Source organism: Thermobia domestica, chromosome 13 (genome assembly GCF_964235325.1).
Source record: "Thermobia domestica chromosome 13, izTheDome1.hap1.1, whole genome shotgun sequence".
Classification (NCBI taxonomy): Eukaryota; Metazoa; Arthropoda; class Insecta; order Zygentoma; family Lepismatidae; genus Thermobia; species Thermobia domestica.
Genome location: NC_137466.1, coordinates 220,008,498 through 220,030,579, shown reverse-complemented (window position 1 = coordinate 220,030,579; position 22,082 = coordinate 220,008,498). Strand labels below are relative to the sequence as shown.

General features: G+C 35.3%; 2 protein-coding genes across 2 annotated transcripts in view; one reads left to right on the top strand and one right to left on the bottom strand.

The window, feature by feature from the left end:
• LOC145667977 (uncharacterized) overlaps positions 1-22,082 on the bottom strand; it is a 132,677-nt gene that overhangs the window by 18,178 nt on the left and 92,417 nt on the right. Inside the window, exons 11-12 of the mRNA XM_081735402.1 lie at positions 20,660-20,769; positions 3,681-3,891 (exon numbers count right to left, since the gene is read on the bottom strand). Of these exons, the coding sequence (XP_081591528.1) occupies positions 3,681-3,891; positions 20,660-20,769 (321 nt within the window). The remainder of the gene's footprint in view (positions 1-3,680; positions 3,892-20,659; positions 20,770-22,082) is intronic.
• LOC145669050 (uncharacterized) lies at positions 6,947-21,748 on the top strand. Its single transcript, XM_081737411.1, has 2 exons — positions 6,947-7,085; positions 19,924-21,748. The coding sequence occupies exons 1-2, from the start codon at positions 7,049-7,051 to the stop codon at positions 21,648-21,650; spliced, it is 1,764 nt and encodes a 587-aa protein (XP_081593537.1). The 5' UTR covers positions 6,947-7,048; the 3' UTR covers positions 21,651-21,748.

Genomic DNA, 22,082 nt, shown 5'->3' with positions numbered 1-22,082 from the left:
GAAATACTGTGGTTATCACATCAGGAGGTCGATCAATCTAAACTATTTTACTGGCAACGTATATTGGTTTGTTAGGACATTAAAATGAGGATATGTTAGTATTTTAATAACAAACTATGAACAAATCTCGAGTAAAAAATAAAAAAACGATGTATTGAATAAGATTTTAGTATATTTACGTTCCTTCCTTTGTTCATTCAAATATGACAATTTTCCTTTCATTATGACCTCAACCAAAGTACATATCCATTATTATATAAAGTACGTATTCAACAGTGTCTTGTAAAATATTTTACAATATCTACGTTCCTTTCTCTGTTGAATCAAGTGTTAACAGAACTTTCTTTCCACATAACTTTTTTGTTTTCATTATTCCGTCAACTATTGTCTGCTCCAAATGACAGGTTAAAGGAGCAGTAGAAAACTGTTTCTGAAATAACATGTTTGATGCTACAGAGAAGCGATGACGAAAAATTGATTTAAAATGTCCACAATATTACAGAACGGCACTATGTTTTCGAAAGCTTGAAATTCCCCTGAATAGTGGCAGAAATTTTGAGAATTCCGTAATTTTTGGAGAAATTTCAAATTCCTTGACCTTTCCAAGATATCCCGTTCGTTCACCACCATGTAATGCAAGTATACTAATACAAATCTCCTCGTAAGAAAGAGTAACCAAAAGCTTGCTCTAGCTTTTTTATTTTTAACGCTGATTCTTCTTTTTCTAGTTTATTTCTGTTTCATTCTTCCTTAATTTTTTCCATTTCTGGTTTCGAAGGAAGGGGGGGTCCGGAACCCCTCATGGCTACGTGCTTGCTCTATTGAAGCCAGAAGGTTCAATATTTTGATAAATATGTTTCAAAATTGAATTCACATAGTTTGGAAGTAGAAACCGCGTTTTCATAACATTCAAAAGAAGCTTATTTGTATTAAATTGTTATTCACGGTAAGTTCTCCTTCGCGGTTAGCGTTCTTCTGTTATCATACATTTTATGAATTTACACATCGTAAAATTATATTAAGTCTTAAACCAAACTCTCTTTCGTCATAATCAGTTATTAAATTTAAAATATCCTGGAAGAAAACTTTGATTCAGTACCGGTAGTACCGGTAGCACATTTAATATTGCAAATGTGGATTGAATTACTATTTATCAATTGTTGCTGAAACATTCACAATGGGATGTTTTCATCTTGCGCTGTCACTATATAGATCTACTGACGTGAATAATAGAAAATATAACGGAAAGATCTACACATCTACCAATTATAGGCTGATCCACATAGTATATACATTAGTTATAAGATTAGTGTTTCTTTTCTTATAAAAACACGTAATTTTCTAGTCATTATAATTGTACTTTAATACAGCAAAAGCTGGAAATAAGAAATGAAAATGCGCCAATAGTTATTGTAAAAGTAGATACTGATCTTCTTAACACATTCCATGGTAACAAACATTACACCGGCACACAATTTTGAAGTTTTAAACAGTATTTCTGCAAATCTTTGAAAGAAGAGTTCTTTTGAGTTCTGTATGGGTATAAAGGATAGTTTAAAGTTTAATACTGAAAAATGTTTATATCTCTGGCATCATATTTTATTTATATATCGTAGTTGGAAAATATGTAACAAATGCTACAGGTACAAAGAAGAATTTTCCAGAATCAAATATACAAATAATGTTTGCTCTACTGCTCTGTCGTCTAGAGTGAGCATAATATTTTTGTGCCGTGTACTAAGTGGGGGGTACAGGTTAGCTTGAACCGGGAGTGGGAGCGTGAGTCGGGTTAGCTCCCTGGTTACGCCATCGCAACACGGTGATTATTACTAATTTATTTAAATATTGAGAAATGATGACCTGCTTTCTACACTGTATGGAATTGTATATTGACCTACTTCCTTTCGGAGTGACTTCGAAACGAAGGCAGTGCTTTCCGTATTTAGAGAATTATTTCAATTCGAACTATTGCATAAACTGGAAGAAAGTTTGTTGACATTGAGAACTGAATTCAAAACGATAGTTCAAATCGTAGGTAAATAGAACTTTTAAACTACCACTTTTTTAAATTTAAATAATCATTGTACATGGATTTTTAGTGTTAGACAGGTTGGAAACAGCAGAATGCAATTCCAACAGATTTTCAATATCCAGAACAGCGATGATTTCAGAGCGTTTTCCTGGTAGAGAACTATTGCTACGAAAATACTGGTAGGTAACCTACATTCAGGACAGTCGGAGATATATCTCGCAGGGAGACTCCCTACGTCTCTGAAGGAGGATTTCTCCACCCCAAGTCACCATCTGAAATCCCTAATCCAGAGACAGTCATTGGGAAGAGTGACACAGAAACACAATCAATCTGATGATGATAAAGATCAAGAAAATATCAGGGAAAGTAAAAGAAGAATTTGTTCCAAACTTATCTGAAGTTCCCGAAATTCTAGAAAATTTAAGACTTACTAGCTGAGCCTGGGCTCTCTACACAGCGCATTATTCATATATGAGCATGAATCTCCTTGTCATTCATCACATCTGTATATGTCCCTTTACAGACACAAGTGAAAGACCTCTTGATAAAAATCGGCAAGAAGTATCATAAACGGGAGATTTTGTAGATAAATTTTTCAATATATCGTACCATTTGCAAGATTGAGCCTACTTCCGGTTGGAGTTTCTAATTCATGTATGATCAATGTTTTCTTCTTGTATGCAGTATGTAATAGACAAATACATTACACACACAATTAGTTATAATGCCAGTAATATATGGTATTCATTGGGCAAAACACTCCAAACAATAAAGGTTCATCTTAGACTGGAGAAATGGTTATCCTTCGTTTTTCATTATAATTTGGCCATAAAACAAACGTCCGAGAGATATACAACCCCTTTATACAACTATGTTGTGTTGGAATATATAACCCATAGGATAAAACGATTTACTTTTTAAAAATTTCAACACTTCCAATGTGCCCTAAAAATGAAATAAAGAAATAACGGCCATTTTTTTTTAAATATTCAATTAGAACTGATAAAATCTACACAAAGTTTGGAATTGATCAGCGAAAACGGCATTTTTCTAGCACTTGTGGTTTTGGAGATCTCATTGTCGAAAGGACTGCGGACAAACATATAAACCTCGCATTTTAATATATAAATGAAATGTTGTTAATGGAGCATTATTCATCCAATGAATGAAGATTTTGTTGATAACAACAATCAAATCAAAAGAAAGTTTACAGAATTATTTAAGTAAAAACAGATAATTTAGGTTGTTACTTGTTTATCTCTTTCTATTATATGTGTGGCTTGATTTGTATGAATATTGGATTACGCAAACAATATTCCACCTTAAAGGTAAACTCTGTATGTTAGTTGTTATTGTATTTGTCATTCACTGTAGTTTTGTTTTCTTCATTTTAGACATTTCAAAATGCATATTTTCGGGCATTTCGAATTTTCAATAATTCGATTTTCGATTTCATTAGGACTTAGAATTAAATGCAGCCCTCTATATTTCTGTAATTTAATCCCATCGTTTGTTTCCAGTTACAGAGATTCGTATTTAAACCATTACATACTCCGAAGTTTTTATTAAAATAAATTATAAAAATGGTTATCCTTGAATATTGTACGTACCAAGTTTCGTAACACAGAATAAGATGTTTAACTCTCACCTTGAATCGAAGTTCTCCGAGCGGAGGCTTCGCGTATGGAATTCCTCTGAACGCCAAGAAGGTCCTGTTGCTGAGAGATGTCATGAAACTCCCTCTAAGGGTTCCTTGTTTGATGGTCGTCAGTGGAGGCTGCAGGCTCAGGGCAACCCCCAGCACGAAGGCTACCAGGAAGGCAAGTTCGCTTCCTCTTCTCATAGTGGCTGCTTCTGTTCTGTCGGATCGTTCAGCCGTCATAACATACACTCGCGAAACAGGTCACATGTCTCTGATCTCATAAAGGTCACATGTCAAAAGGTTGAAGATATACAACATAACCTTTGATCAGTGCGAATTATTTACTTTCCCCAAAATACTTAAAAAACAAAATTTTCTTTATATATATACATTTGAAAGCAAAAAATGAATTAAATAAATAAATAACGAAGATTTTGGGCCAGCTTACATGTAGCATCTGGCCTAAACTTGAGCTTAAATGTCAATGAGACTCTCACCAGTCACATTAGCGACCCAGAAAAATGTGAGTTCGACACTAATATTGATCTTTATTATTATTATTATTATTATTATTATTATTATTATTATTATTATTATTATTATTATTATTATTATTATTATTATTATTTTCTCACATGACCCCTATAGGAGAACTAATGGGGCTGAGCTTGGCATCGGGACGATTTAACTAAAATAGATTCGATCAGGGCATCATTTGATGCTTTTAGGGGGACAATTGTTTCCTGAGTTTTGGATATGTTGTTCATTTTAGTCAATATGATAACAATAAAGTTAAGAAAAACACGAAATTGTATTTAGAAATCGGAGAATGTTTTACCCTTATGATGTTGAATTCACGGATATGATTTCGCCTTATTTGAGCTTATTTTACTATTATCATCCATCCATTTGAACCTGTCAAATATTTAAGCCTCTACTGTCCAAAGTAACCATTGCTGATCCCATTTTAATTAAATATTTCTCCTCCTTCTCTTCCTTCTGCTTCTTCTTTTCTTCTTCTTCTTCTTCTTCTTATTATTATTATTATTATTATTCATCCCAGAAATTCTTATTTATCCTTATAAGACAATTATTTGTTCTGACAAACTTTCAGCCCATGAGTTTTGGTCCAACGATATTTCACCAGGCGAGATTTTGGTCCAAGAGCTTTTGAGCGGCGAGGTTTTTCCCACGCATGATCTTGACCAATTAGTAGTCATTGTTTGGTTTTAAAGTTTTAAGTCATGGTATGACAATTTAGTAATGTGTTACTTGTTATAATTAATCAAGAATTTCACTAAGATTCAGGCCCGGCTCTACCATATGTGCAACACGTTCATTTGCACAGAACGGCAAAATTTGTCATAACTATAGTAGTTAAAATAAATATTTCTTGTTGAAAACAAATCTTAGCATCAATTGCTTGATTGTTGTCAAATACAAGAACTCAATTCGCTAACAGTAGAGAACTCTGTTCCATTTAGTTAATTATTACAGTTTAGATATGATAACTGGTCTTGTCTTTGTCACAAACAAGTTCTTTTCCATTGAAGATGGAAACAATTTTTTTCTAGCTAGTTGCACTGAAATTGCAAACTGATATATTGACATTGAAGCTTGATATTGAATTCTATAAAAATGATTACCGTCTTTCCTCTGCAGGTGTGTTTGCTTTATCTTTCACTAACTGCCGTTCAACTTTCTTACAACTTGTATACATTTCCATATTCCTATGAGAAGTCCCAGATATTCTATTTTAGATGTTGTATTGTCACTATTATCAGATGTCTTTCTTTGGAGATTCTCGTTCTTCTTTCTCATCTACTTCCTATTTTCGTAACTGTATCCTACTCTCGAACTGCATCCATCACAATCTAATCTTTTGTTAGCTTTGTGCACAGTACATAGCAAAGGAAATTAGAAACTATACTCAGAACTCAAAATTTGATTACGCTAGCCCTAACCTTAATGTACTCTTTATACTCTTTAAATACCTCAAAATAGATAAAGGTTAATTGTTTTTCTATACCTTGAAATGTATAATTGAGCCTGATAGAAAGTTAGATAGCTATAAGAAATTGAAGTTATTTTTGTAAATTTATACTTTGAACTTAAAAGTGTTTTGAGAACTATTTTCATTCATTCAAATTTTAATTTTCCTTTGTTAGTTCGCATTGACTAATGACGCACTCGAACAATTTCTTGAATAAGCTCATAAATAGTTCATCACATCGAGAATATGTTCAACAAATGCATTGATTGGGACATATTAAATAATTGATTTTACTTCAGGTGAACATGCTCATTTTTCTTTGAAAGATTTCACCTGTAGTAAATTGTACTTCGATGTCTTGTTATTAGTATTTTGACTTTTATTTGATAGTATCCAGTCAAAATTAAAATAGCGGTCATATATATGGCAGGTAAGGGGTATGTACCGGCCGTGGGCCTTATGCACAATCAGCGGCGCAAATCTGTCTTAAATATTGGTGGGGACGGGTAAGACCGTTTTTTTTTTTTTTAAGCGATGTTCAAAATAATTATGAAGTTGGAAAACAATGCTATAAAGAATAAGGGGAGCAGAGTTGTCTTCAACATTGGGAGGCTTATTCTGCGGAGACATCAAGTTTATCTCATTTTCCTTTGTGGTAAACGGACACAAATCATCACAATTCTCACCAAAATGCATATTTCAATCGGATTATTGAGAAACAGTTCCCCAAGTTCCAAGATTGGAGGGACATGTCCTCCTCATCCTCCTGGGGATTTTTGCCAGTGTGCACAATAGCAACGTTATTTCTTGCTCTGCCGGGAAAATATCGGTCAGTTGAGAGGCACTCTGTTGCTGTGAGTGAGAAAGGGAACGATGCCCCACAGAGAAACGTCTATAACGTTTAAGAGATGTTTTCTCGATCAGAATAACGACTAAGGAGAAGTAAAACAGGCATTTGTATGAAAATGAGCTTAGGGGCACAAAACGTGGTTCCAGCGTCACTGTAGGAGATCGTGTGCTAAACTCGGATGCTTTTGGTTCTTTCTCTGTGCATTCAGATGCTTTCTACTGAAACATTTTAAACCTTTTTTATTTCTGATATAAATTAATATTTCTGTGATATACAAAGGACTTAAAACTTCTGTGACATAAAACTTCGTGCACATCAGAAGCTTAATAAATGGATAATTTTCATAATTTACACGGGATTTTATAAAGCAACGGGTTGAAAATTTTCCATTTTATACTTACAATCGATTGTTGCGAAACCAAGAGAAATGTTGGACATTGTTGTAGAAGCATGGCAACGGAGAGCAGTCCTCTCAGTGGAAAAGGAAAAATTGATGATCAAGGGTGAAGATGAACTGTTCAACGTCAGAAAATGTTTCCGACAGTGAAGTCACACTCCGAGGGTACAGGTGAATAATAATACCACAATTATTTTATATTCTGTAGTGTTAAAATTTAATAATAGATACAAAACTTGTATTTTGTCATATGCAGCTAATAATAATAACAGAAATATCAAATTAGTGTTCCTAAAATATTAGGATAATTTCTCTCTTCTATTTAGAAAACTTGCCTTTATCAAACAGTATTACCAATTTAACAGTTCTGTGTTTGTCATAATGCTTTATTAAGTAAGATAGGGGTCTTATTTATGGTATGTTTCAACGTAAACCCTATAGATATTAATCGTTATTGGTATGTCGTTTATTCCGTTGTTTGATATTGATTTATAATGACCATCCATTGGTTAGAATAATAGGATATGTTCCGTTCAGTGCACAAGGAAATTAAGTCCACTTTTGTTCATTTTGGATATTTTATCTTTATGATCTCGGTTTGAAGCTCCTTTAAGAGCTTAAAAATTCATATGGAGAGACCGTAAACAAATTATTATGTTATAAAAAAGAATATTAACTTTTCCATGTACTTAAGGCGTAACAAGTTACCGTACAAACTTTGTCTCTCTTTTTTTTTTGACAACTTTGGAAATTAGAGTTTCCTTTCTTGTGCTCTGAGTATCCCATATTATCTCATATTCTTTGTTAGTTAAGCGTTTATCTCTCATAACTAGTGTTGGTTGAATTGCACACAATAGCTGGTCAATGTAACATTTTCAGGATTGCTTAAAATTGTTACTGGACTACATTTAAAAATTAGAATAAAATCAGCTAAGAGAATGGACCAGGAGTAGAGTAGCCAGTTACTTTCCCTTGTGGCTTAAAAGTTAATGGAATAGTGAAAAGAAGAGAGCTGGGACGCAAGAATACATTTAGAACTACGATTAGAGATTCAACTTAAACAACGTTTTAGTAATTACGGTTTTTGTTAGCATATCTCAATTCATATTGTAACTCCGAAACAACATACTATCACACAGTGGTGTACGCAGAATTTCGTCAACGGGCTCAAGCTCCCAATTTAGATATAGGCCTATGTCTTGAATTTCAACGATATTCTCATACATTTTTTCTTTTAATTTTAAAGTATAAAGAATACTTTATAGAGAAATAGACAATAAAAGAATACAAATTTAGAAGTGGCTCAAATAATATTTACAAAAATCTATCAAGTCCAGTCGCGTGCATTGAACCCAAGCAAATGAATCAGTGCTTCGGTGAACAGTTTGTTTTCTCAGAAACAGCCTACTTGTGAGTTTCAACTTTTTTCTCTCTAAGTTTCGGATGAAGCACGTTTCGTTTTGTTTCGTTTTGTCGGTACTTGCTAATCTTTTTAATGGTGAATGGAGTAAAAGGAATGTGGTTGAAGCTGTAGGGTTGCCAACTATGCAAATAGAGTTACTGACATATATTCATAATCCTCACACATCTTCACACACTAAGAATAACAGTTCATAGTTGAGCGTGACAGAAAATACCGGTCAGTTGGCAACCTTAAGAACAGGTCACTTCATATATTTGTGTTTCTAAAAGTGAGCTGTCTGGTGTAAGATGATCAGCCGATATGGGATGCGATGTATAAAATGCGTGTTTAGAAGCAGAAGTGAATCGCGTTTTATCTCGCCACCTCATAATTATTGTACACAATTTCTCTCCATCCTGCAGTTGGTTGATTAGTGTTGTCAGGTTTACAGATTCTTCATAACAATAAAGTGAATAAGAATTTATGGTATGATCTATAGATATTATTATTGAGAAATACGTTGTTCTATGCATAGGCTATATTAGATATGCAATTGACTCTTTGCAGCAATACAAGTATTATAATTTAATAATTCGTACTTTTAACAGAGAATTATGAAATAAATCTGTAACATTATTATTATTATTATTATTATTATTATTATTATTATTATTATTATTATTATTATTATTATTATTATTATTATTAAAGACCGGATTTTAAGGTGCAAAAATGTGGTAGAAAGAGGGAATAAAAAGGGCTGAAAAATCATTCAAAAAGGTGCAAAAGAAAAAGGTGCTAATAGGATATCCTTATTAAGCAGGGGTGCCCACAAGGGGGGGCTATGACGCAAACTGCGTCATTGAAATATTTGGGGGGGTTAAAAATCTATATAAATATGTTTGAGAGGGTGTAAAAATTAATCGAAAAGATTTTTTTTCATGGAAGAACACCTACGGATAGGCAATTGAGGGGGGGGGGTGCGTCATGGACATGAGGGGGGGTGGGCACCACTGTATTAAGAGCTATAGTAGTTACATGAATATTCTTTATTCATTACACCAACAAATATTGTTAAAGTATTTGCTTTAAACATTGAACATAAATTGCAAAATTGTTTTATTTAATCCCAAACTTGTACAACATTCAACATTCTTGTAATAAAATTGTGGTTAAAACCAACTCAGTATTAAAAAAAAAAAAAAAAAAAAAAAAAAACTTTAATTTAGCAATATTGTGGCTTGAGAAACCGTCACATACTTTCGGATCTTCAGAAACTGGTTACACTTGATTATGCACAACATTTCTATATTTTCAAATGTTAGTTTCTGTCGCTTGGAGCCCAATTTCGCTCGACATCAACGGGAACCAGTGGTACACATCTTGTAAGCGCATGGACAGGAAGTTCAGTTGACGTTGCAAAGGTTTTTATGTTCGGATTGTTTCGCAAATTCAGTTCAAATTTATCCCTTGGAAATCCGTCAAGATTGCGTCTAAATTTGTGGAATGTTATGTGTAAACTAGATTAAAATTAAAGATACTGTTCTGTCCAAATTTTTAAAAAGAAGAGAAAAAAGGGATCATAATGGTGCTGAAAGCTAAAAGAAGTAAGAAAAAGGGAAATTTTATGCAAAAAAGGTGCGACATTCACTAAAAAGGTGCAACAAAGTGCGTTCATTTCAGTTCGTTTTATGCCCGGAAATACATATTTTGAACTTTGGTTGTTATAACAGCTACCTTTAGAAAAGGTGCTGCACCTTAAAATCCGTTCTCTAATTATTATTATACATTGTATATTCAAAGCTTGTATTGATAATATTATACTTATTATATGTGCTAAAAATTCGCCTTCTTCAGTTGGTTTGAGAATCACTGAACGCCGCTAACTAAAAACTATTTCAAAGTCTTCTCATATAACCTGGAACCTAGATGAGCCATCGATGATGTTATAATTATCTGACATTCAAATTTCTGTTACTATGTGGAAGATCTTTAGAGTAACTATTCTTCATTTGTCTTGTTTGTGATGACGTCACGCGAAAATGGAAATGAAATGAAATGAAATCTTTGAGTTTTACGACCCATGATTATGCCGGTTAAGCTAAAGGAAACGGTGATGATGAGAAATGAATGAAATCGTGGAGTGAAGTAAGTGGATGGAAATGGAAGAACCCTGAGAAAACCCACGCAAAGCCTGTTTGTCCACCTTAAAGTCTATTTGGCGTGAACTGGGATCGAACTAAGAACCCCACTTTACGCGAAAATGTCTGAACTGTTGAGAATGATTTTTTTGATTATAGTTAGTCTCTACGTCAAGCTGCTTTTCTATGATGCCACCTTCATTAAAATGCGAATCATAATGGAAAAGCAGGGGTGTATGCCAAAAGTAGAGTTTCTCACAATCATTTCAAACTAGAAAAATGAAACTTAGTATATAACTTTTTTATTGAAAACTAGTTGAACCTGCGCTCTCCACACAGCGCATCATTCACATATGGGCATGAATCTCCTTGTTATTCCTGACAACATCTGTATATGTCCCTTTACAAACACAAGTGAAAGATGTCTTGATTAAAATTGGCAAGGGGTATCATTAATCTACTTCCGGTTGGAGTTTCTAATTCATGTATACAAAATGTTTTCATTCTTCTTGCATGCAGTAAGCAAATACCTAGGTATATTACACACACAATTAATTATAATATCAGTGATATATGGTGTTCATTGGGAAAAACACTCCAAACAGTAAGGAGTCATCTAAGACTGGAGAAATGGTTATCCTTCGTTTTTCATTATCATTTGTCCATGAAACAAAACGCCGGAGAGATATACAACCACTATATGCAGGTATGTGGTGTTGGAATGTATAACTTGTAGGATATTGTGATTTCTAAAATTTCAACACTTTATTACAGTGTAAACCTAAAAACTGTAATAAAGAAATAACGGTAATGTTTTAAAAACATTCAATTGGAACTGGGCAATCTACACAAAATTTTGAATCGGCCAGTAAAAACGGTCACTAGTACTTGTGGTTTTCGAGATCTCATAGTCGAAAGGATTGGAGACAAACATAAACCTAGCATTTTAGTATTTAGATAAGTGAACATCTGATTAATTAATTTTTTTTTTTTTGGTAAATTGCAGTTGAAGTGAGGAAAGGGCTGAACCATGGGTTAACCTGTGTTTTTTCATTGCACTTTTGATTGGAATGCGTACCTTAAAGGGAGAAGAGAATAAAGTTTTATCAAATAATAATGGCTGCACCGTTTGTTGAGCATAGTTAGCACTTAGGTCAAGTTAGGATTGCATCATTTTAATTCAAATACACATCCTAAGGGGAGTTAAATATATATATTTCTATAAACCTATTCTTCCCATGCCTAGGACGGACATTTCAGTTCGTTTAATATGGATAGTATTCGATTATTCACTTTCCACAATTGTTTTTGCTTCTTTGAATGATTTATATTTATAGCTCTGTAATTATCATGAGGATTAGGATTAGGCAAGGAATATTGAGACCCACGGTTTAAAATGGCTTCTGAAAAATGAAGTTTTCCCAACGGGAATCGAATCAATGACTTCGTTCACAAGAGGCACACGTGTCTCCATTAGATCAGGGATGATAGGTAAAAAATTTTCTGGGGAGATATGAGTGACTCGGGCCAAGATAATGATAAGCGAGACTTCCGATTAAATTGAGATGTTAGATGGAATGGGTTGGGATCGAACCACAGAAGAGTATGTAGATAGTTTAATTTAGGAAATACACCTGCAGATGCCATGGACATATATCAATTGAATTGTTTGGGAATGGTCAACCTTCTTTTCAATTTATTTGAAACTTAGAAAATGTGACATACCATTATGTTCGCCTGAGCTGCTCGTACGTACACAATAATATAAAATTTAATATAAGATCCTTAGCAGCTACAGTCTGTCATATTTTGTGAGAAGGAAAATGTAGCATAATAGGATGATTTACAACAGAATTCACTCTCATACATATAAACTTATTATGCAGGTAATCAATACCATTCTTTTCGGCAATGTAACAAAACAAAGAAAAAAAGAAAGAAAAACTTAAGAAAAATTCAAGTGATGTCTCTCCATGATTCTTTGCTGGAGGTCATGAACAATGAACTTCAGATTTTCCACTTCTCATGTTGTTGCTGTTTGGCTCATCTGTTTACTATAGTTATGCTTCCAATGACGTAAGTTTTTGGAAAAGATTCCATCGAAAATTTGATTACGGTAATTAATATAAAAAAATGGAAGTTCATTCTGATTGTACTTTGTACCGACCTTTTTTATAAATCATTTATTTCGGTCTGCTTTGACGTCACCACAAAGACCAACGGTCACCACAGATACCAAACACTTTATCTCCTCCTCTGGAGGTGAAAGGGTGCGTAGGCAGGGGGACGGAGAGTTATCAGAGAATTGGAGATTATCTCAACTCTAAAGCATCAAAACAACCCGGCCATAACTTCGTCTGTATAAAAAACATATATTTGTACTTGGGATGTGTTCTATATATCAATGTGTAGATTTCAAATAAAACAACACTGTTTATTTCTTCTTGGCTAATTCAAAAGAATACATCGTATCCCATTTATGGTTTGTAAAGAGTTTTGCATAAATAGTAAAAAAAAAAAAAAAAAAAAGTAGACACTTTAAAAAGCTTAAGAATTATCTTTGTAAACTATTTATTAAAAAGCTATCCAAATACTCTCTAAAGAAAAATGCTTTCAAATCGAATTTCTGAAATAAAAGAGAGTAAAGCGGATAATGCGATTCATATCCTTTTATTTCACAAGATTGTGTTGTTAATAGGTTTGTCCGTCTATTTTTGCAACAGATAGATGGATCAATTATATCAACCGAGATCGTTAATGAATTCAATTCGTTAAAATATTAAGGAGTAAAGTCGATTTAACGGTTGTCACCAATAGTCCATCCATATCTCATCTAAGCGAATTCTTTTATTTATTTGTATTAGGGCGTAGTTAGAGCTTTTGATTGTTGATTCAGTTGGTTAATGAATGAAATATGTTAACATACGAGGGCTGATCAGAAAGTAAGTTTACAAAGCCTGTATATATCATTTCAACAACGTGGCTGAACAAGGAATGACAGGATTTTTAGCAGAAGGGAATCTTGAAACTAATCCCAAGATGCGACAAGTGCCTCAACCGATATGGAAACTATGTCGAAAAATAACGTAACGTATGTACTATCTGTTGGCTGTATTTGTTGCATGAAATGATATATATGCAACAAATACAGCCAACAGATAGTACATACGTTACGTTATTTTTCGACATAGTTTCCATATCGGTTGAGGCACTTGTCGCATCTTGGGATTAGTTTCAAGATTCCCTTCTGCTAAAAATCCTGTCATTCCTTGTTCAGCCACGTTGTTACGAAGTGTTTCACCTCCTCGTCTGAATCGAAGCGACAGCCTCCTAGGTGTTTCCGAATTCTGCGATCAGATGCCGTAACGTGATCCTGAATAAGCTCCTCCACACGAACTGAAGCCGTGCTGAGTCGGCCTCTTTTGTGACCTTCTGTCTACCAGCCGCAAACTTTCCACACTATTCTGCGACATTGCAGTCTTTCCCTAACATCTATCAGCTGCTGGTTAATTTCAGCCGCTTTTACATGTTTCGCCCACAGAAATCGAATAACTGAGCGGATTTCTTCGCGAGACCAGTTTTTCAAACGAGTCGCCATTTTGGGTTTGCTTACAACTAGCGCCGCAGGTGTCGGGTGGCTGAAACTCTGCACAGTTGCCAACTCCATTTATAAAATTACCGTATACTTATCATTCCTCTATAGCAGACGAAACTGCAGAAATATCGTCCTTCTAACCTTAGTTTCTGATCCTTGCTCGTAATAACGGATAACGATGACTTTAACGGTTATCTCTTATCTCAATTGTCTTTGCTAGAGTTTATAATTCATTGTTGTTGTGCAGGTTGCATAGACGCTAGGGAATGTTATAAATTTTAAACGGAATTCGGAGAATCACCGTTACAAGTGAAGATATTAACAGATTGACTCCAAGATAATCGCTTTTGCTATCTATTCAAAATCCTCTTTCGTTCAAGAATTATCGTCTAGAGCAGCGGTCGGCAAAGTTATGAAGCTTCTGAAAGCCATACCATTTTTACCCTTTTAAAATTCTACTGTGAGCTACCAACCAAAAAACTACCAATTATTTTTTTTAACAAAATGTTACATTTGTTTATTACCTATAAACTTACATTTCTAGTAAATATAAAACCAAATTATCCAAATTGGTAAATGCCTAATATACACACAAAAAACAACCCCACGCTTAAGGACAATCAACTGTGAGATAAGGCTGACAATAGCAGTTACCCGACAGAAAGAAGCAGTTGTCGTCAGCGCCCCCTGTCGTTAGCGTCAGCTCAATGGAGGAATCAAGATTAGCCAACTGGAGCGCTAACACAATCTACCGAAAATGTCCCCGCAAGCTAGGACTACTAGTAGCTCGTGATCGACGGTTTGGCGATCACTGCTTTAGAGTAACAATAACTACAATCTTACAGTTAGTGATCCTAATAAAGAAGCAACAAAAAAGTGTCAACGCAAAATCAACTGAATTTCTTGTTTAACGTCCCATCATTACGTACCGAGGCTAAGGAGACGGCGATGCTGGTACTGAATGAAATGGCGGAATCACTGGCGGCTCTATGAGGGTACAACAATATGGCCGTAATCCCGTTGCTTTACGAACGCCTATGCGACATGAAGCCAGAATATTGGTTGAAATACTATTAATATGTGCAGAAATTTTAATATTTCAGATTGTATTGATGGATTCAAATCCTGCGCGTCTCATACATTTCTTTTGTAAACTCAACTGTTAACCTTGTTACACATACATTTCACTACAAACAGAGGAAAATGAAAGAACCATTACGGGACCAGTGCCACAAAAGAAAGGTAGACTTGTTTCGCTTTGACAATAAGACAATTTGTAATATGTTGCAAAATAGGAGAGAAATCAGTGATTTAGGAGTGATACTAGGCCATAAATTAACTGTTGTCTTTCGGGACACACAATTACAAAAAAAAAAAAAAAAAAATATATATATATATATATATATATATATATATATATATATATATATATATATATATATATATATATATATATATATATATATATATATATATATTGTATGTAATAACTTGTATCATATAATACTATGTTTTATTATAATAAATACCAAAGAACTTAACAATATAAAGGTAGTAATAGTTTCATTAAATGAATCCTTTTAACTAGTGCCACATTCACGAGCAATTCAAAAAATTTGTAAAAATGATGTCATATAAGAATACCGGTACAATTAAAAAAATAATATATCAAAAGAAATCCACAAACATTTTTTAAATATGAATTATCGATGGATCAATGACATATCATGAAATTCTAAAATTATTGGAATTCCATCTGAACAAAAATACGTTAGGCACTTACACAAAAATAGCTTTGCTTTTGCACTTGATTTGTTTTCGCAGAAAAATTGTACATTTTTTACGCCATTTGGTAAAGGTCGGCATAAAAAAAAAAAAACCAAACGTTCATCTCAACCTCTCTTAAGCCAACGCGGAAGGCAAACTAAATAATGGTCGAAATGTCACAGTTTCATTGTCACATCGAGAATGTCCACACTTTTGATCCGTAAATGTCAGACTCACACAAAAATCAAGAGATCGAGCGCAAAAGTTCCTCTTCTCTTCAATCTTCTCGATGTCTCAGCTAAAGGGTTTCCCCACTCTCTTAGGGTAACATGGAGGAGTTAAAGTCAGCCAAAGGGGCGTGGAGTCTTGCAAAAATTAGATTGATCAATAATACGTTAAAGTTTTCGTACGCGCCTTTGGCGTGGGAGACGCGGGTTCGATTCCCGGCGGGAGCTCATGTGGTTCGGATTCCATGTTAATCATTAGGTCCACGTCTCATATAGCCTCACTGCTGAACAGGACGTTAAACTCAAAATCAACTTACCTTTACTTCCGAAGAACACTTTTGTAGAAGACACACACACACACACACATACACACACACACATACACACACAAATATTTCTGTTAGTATAGATTAAGTAATAACTAGGTTTAGCACCATTACTATCCAAAAATGTGAACTATCCAAAAATGCATGTTTCAGAATCCTAAGGTACTGATGCAACAATTTTTATAGAGGGTGTTTGGCTATAGACATAATTTGAAATACTAAGCAACTAGCTCCATAAAAATTGTTGCAGGAGTACCACAAGATTTTGAAACATGGATATTTGGATAGGGCCATACTAGTTCCTAAGTGAAGTCTTGACCCGACTACGCTAGGTCCCATAGGTTTGGAGCTATGCACCTTTAGAATTCCTTTTCTCATGTTTTCGGCAGCCTATAACTCTGGAAGGAAGCATTGTGCACCCGAGTCTTGGTCTTGGTCTTGCATTTGCTCATCACTAGAGAGCAGACACTTAGCATTTCCAGGGCAATTCCTCATTCACACCACAGATGACTAAAGGCATTAAAATAAACTCAATTTAATTCAAATGTACTGGCAGTTATTTGGCGCGCCCCCTCAGAAAATCCTGGATCCGGCCCTGCTAACCACTATACTATCATAATAAAAATTTAGCTAAGATTGTGATGGTGAGAAGTGGGTGCACTGAAACAGTGTTTTGAATGGTGGCATGAAACATGCACTGTATTACATGTTGTTGAGCGTTATGTTTGTGTTTTGTGTAAAGAATAAATAACACATTGCTCAGCTTGGATAGCTAAATAGTGCTCAAACAATTCTGAATTGTTAATTGTTCTGACATAAAAGTGAATGAAAAGCGCACAAGTTATTGTTCGTTTATTTTTATTACTTATGTTTTTGTGATAGCTAATAATTTTCTGTGGTTACGTATCAGGAAACTGAAATAACTATGATCTTTCGGTAATAGTTGAAATTTCGAGTTCACCTCTGGTGCTTGGGGTCCCGGGTTCGATCCCAGCCCCCGCCAAGTGAACTTTGTGGTGGACAAACACCGTGTGCGTGGGTTTTCTCGGGGTTCTCCCGTTTCCTCCCACTTTCTTCATTCCACCATTTCATTCATTACTCATCATCACCGTCTCCTTTAGCCTAACCGGCATAACCGTGGGACGTAAAACTCAAAGATTTCATTTTTTTTCATTTTTTCCGACCATTTTTAAACGTGCAAAACTCGACATTTTTTTATTTAACAAGGAATAACTGAAAACTTAACACAACGTAAATGAAATCGTTGTGTTCAAACGTTGTACAAATAAACAAAAAAGTGTTTTCTTCTAATAGTATACAATATATTTGTATATTTGTATGAACTGCAAGTTTAGTAAAACAAACCCTGTATAGCAGTATATGTCAACAAAACTTTAAAGTAAGCCTAACAATCGAATAAGAAATGGAGATTGACTTGCATTTTCTTCAATATTGAATGGCGGACCTTTCTGGTGTACCGAAATAGAGTTTTATACACCGCTTACCCGATTCTATGAACTCTGAACGATCTTTGCTGCAATCGGTGAGTTCCCTTTCAAGTTAGGCATCTGTATTATGTTGAATGCAGGCACTATTTTGAAGTTTTGAGTTCTCGAGCTTATTAAACTCGCCCTTTGGGTTAAATGTTTTCATAATCTGCACCTCAGTAAGGTATTTTCACAGGCATAGAATATGACAGGCATAATTATGCTTTTATAAATGTTTAATTTTAATTCTTTTCGCATGAAGCGTTGCGACAGAGTTATGAGACGGTTTGTCTACTTTTCATTCTTCCTTCACTTCCCCCTTATTTCTTATCAGTACATCAAAGTTCTCATTTTACAATGTTCCATGTTTATCATCTCGAATTCTCATCATGTACTTTGCCTTAACTAATGCACTTTTTTCCACATTTAGATACGTTTTGTTGCCCTCAGTCTGTGTGATCTCTTATCAAGTTTACGTCATCAGCTTACAAGCATTTTCCCAATCTTACATGGTAAAGCGAAATTAAGGAAAAACGGAAATAAAGCGTCTTCTGCTCCAGGCCCAGATACCTTTTTTCATATTTGCACCTTACTAAGATACGCTTTACCAACGAATTTCAGATTCTTCCAGTGCATTTAACTGAATCATAAGCTTTCTTAAAGTTCACAAACCGTCTCTTGATATTTTTATCTATCTTTATAAACCTCGTTCATGTCAAAAAATTACTGCTGCTACATGACAATCTTCGGTGGGGTGAGAAAAGACTGCAGGCAAGGCGAGTAGAAGTGAGAATAGTTTCTATCTTGGACAAAGTGTGTACCCACAGCTGCCAATCGAATATGAGAAAAATGAGTTAGACATTTCACTCGCCTCGGATCTTCCATCAGGGAACTAAGAGTCGGTTACTCCTGAGATAGCCAGTCCTATTGTCCGATTTTATCTGCCAGAAGGATAACGTGTGTCTTCATACCTCCAGGGTAACGCAGCGTGGTCTACCCGCTATATACCTTCTACTCTGGCCTGCTAGGTTTTACGACCTAAACCCTATCGAGCACAATAGCAGCATCTAGTGGGCGTGGGATACCATTCAACACCTATACGATTGGGGAGCTGTGTGAGGTCGTTACACATACTATTAAATTGAGTGCTGTGTATTATTGGATACCTTATGTAAGATGTTCGCTATGTCATACTGTGTTATTACCTTTAATCGTCGTCTTGTGTACCACCTGACCCCTGAATAGCTACTAAGCTTTCACCAAATTATCCATCTTCCCTATATATATAAAACTCACTTCTGCAGATAGCTTTATTAATTATACAAAATATTAATAGCGTTTATCAAGAAAAATATTGTATAAAGATTATATGAACAAAATGAAAGGGTGAATGAAAACCATCATGCATGGTTTTTCAGAAGATGGACTAAAACTACTTTTATTCTAAATCATATAATATAGTGTTCGATAAACATCGCACCATTAAGGGTCCTCACTACAGAGAAATTAAACTACCGCTAATTTTAGAGTTTTTCTGTAATATCTTCAAAAGAAATAAAAATATTCGAAAAACTGAAACGTAGTGTACTAGACAATACGATTTTGCATATGATACCGTTATCACAACGCATCTATCTGCTTTCGATTTGCAACTGTAGGTAGATTTAGCAATTTTTGCGGGTTCTGTAAATAACGGCATACCAAAAACAGATATGTTAATTGTGGTAAAAGTATCACATGCAAAACCGTATTGTCTAGTTCACTGCGTTTCTGCTTTTCGAATATTTTTATTTGTTTTGAAGATATTACAGAAAAACTCTAAAATTAGCGGTAGTTTAATTTCGCTGTAGTGAAGACTCTTAAGATCAAATTCATATTCAAGTATACTATATCAAGCAGTGTTGTTTCTCTATATACTACCTTTCTTTCAATTTGAATGACTTTATCATTACTTCGAACTTTTATATTTTTATTATTCTTTGTTACATAGTTTTTGTTTATAGTGACAAAGGCAATGACATTTGAATTAGATCTAATAGAATTTCTATTTTTTTTTAAATACAGTTGCACAAAAGGCTGAAGGAAGAGTAACGAAAGATAGAGAAATGACGGACCAAACAACGCCTCAGACATTCATCACCCTTCCTCGATTGAGGTCTGCTCTCGAAGAAGTTGCCATCAAAATGATGAGCGGCAGCGGGACTCCACTGGATGACATCGCTTTCGCTATTTTAAATTCTCTAAATTCCGAAGCTCCATGTGAATATCTTTCTGTGCACTTTACCAAAGTTGAGTCCTCTGCAGCCGCTGAGAGTGCGATGTCGTCAGAGGAAGACAACCAATCACCGGACAGCACAATCTCATTGAGAACCGTTAGCTTTGCTTTGGAATTCGCAGCACTTTCAGAGTTAACACGATTATTGTCATCATCCGTAGACAACAGTTTATTGGCACAGGAGCAGAGGTCAGACGCAGTCGCAAGGGCATTGAAGATTCTCCACATTTCCCGATCAACGAGAATTGCTCAAATTGTATCACCACAAACACCTACCAAACTTCAAGCAGCAGGGTTAAAATTGTCGGATGGACAGTCAGACTCCAGGCAAACACTGGAACTGAGCTATAATTTGAAATGTGCTGGGTTCCAGAATACAGAGAAATTCCCTTTTCTGCCACCAGAGAGCGTGGGACTGCGTCAATTTGGAAAAAGCTCATGCAATGACCAACTGGAAGAGTCACTGTATAGTAGTGCTTCTGACGTCACGATTGCACTTAATGTGACGCCCCTAACCGATCGCACCTCGAGAGCTGGAACAACAACTGGTGAAGCTGGAGATCACCGCCAGAGGGAAGTGGTGTTCCTGGCGAATGCTGAATGGTCACCTGCAAGAACGTGTTCTGAACTTGATGCTGAAATGAATCACGTGATCAGAGGAATGTCCAATGAACCAAGAGTGGGTATAAAATGTAACACTGGTAGGAATATTCCCAGGAGAATAACATTTAAGGATGATCAAGGTACTGCTTGGTCAAAGATTGAGACCGGAAGATGTCGAAAGGCCAGAAAGAAGATACATCAGCAGTGCAAGGTCAGACAAAAAATCCCCAACAATCTGCGTAATGAAAGTCCGGAAAGAATGAGCAGGAAGTATACTCAGCAGCCTAATACAGCATCGAAGAGGAAACAATTGAAAAGAAAGGTGCCAGGAGATGTCTCTGGACGTGAATCCATTGAACTGAAACCCAAATATAACAAATTTGTCAACAATTTCGAGAATAACAAGGAAACAAATAGTATCGTAGCGCCAGCACAGATTTTTCATTCTAAAGATTTGGAAGATCAAATGATCAACGTTTCCTCCGAAGCTACGCAGGAACTTGAGCGCGGGAGCCCACTAGCAACACACAAAGGCAGCAATCATGAAATACCTTCTATGACTGGCAATCCACATTCTAAAACTGAAGATCAAAAGCATACGTTCAATGAAAAGCCCATCAACAATGTTGGAAGGAAGGAAGTTGTTGTGTTATCTGCCGGGAGGAAATTAGAGCAACTCGAAAGCTTTTCTGATTCTTGTACAGAGCTTATAAAACCTCAACACCTCGACACACGTGAAAACGACACTTTGGTCTCCAGTGTTGACAAGGGCTTTGCTAAGTTGGCCATCACCGGACGCAAAAGCAAAGACAAAGAGGCTAAGCGGATGAAAAGGCGGCAGTCGTGGTTTCGTGGAATTCTTGAGCAAGCCATGTGTTGCGTGAAAGGCACAGATAAGATGACTCATTTATAGTTGTACACTGTTTAGAAGATTCATGATCAACACGAGTCAAAACTTACTCCGAATATTTTTTTAGCTTAATTACATAATAAAAGATTAGGAGAAAATTACTATTTGGCTAGATTTTACTTTAGGCAATAATTCGATTCCTTAGGAACTTTACTTTTACAGAGATATAGTGAACTATCTTATGATATGTTCTGAACACAAACAGCCAATAGAATAAAGTATTAACGTTAATCTGTTGCAGCAATACCACCACTCCCACAGGATGTGAGAAACATGTTTGTTGTGTTCTGGAATACTCTCACTTCTCCTCAGCCCCAGTTGAAAAGAGATCGATCAGGTTCCTATGCAGCCGTAGAAATCGCAAGCGGTAACATTACATAGACGAACGAATTTGATGGCAAGAGTTCAGGGACGTATGCAGGAATTTATTTCGGA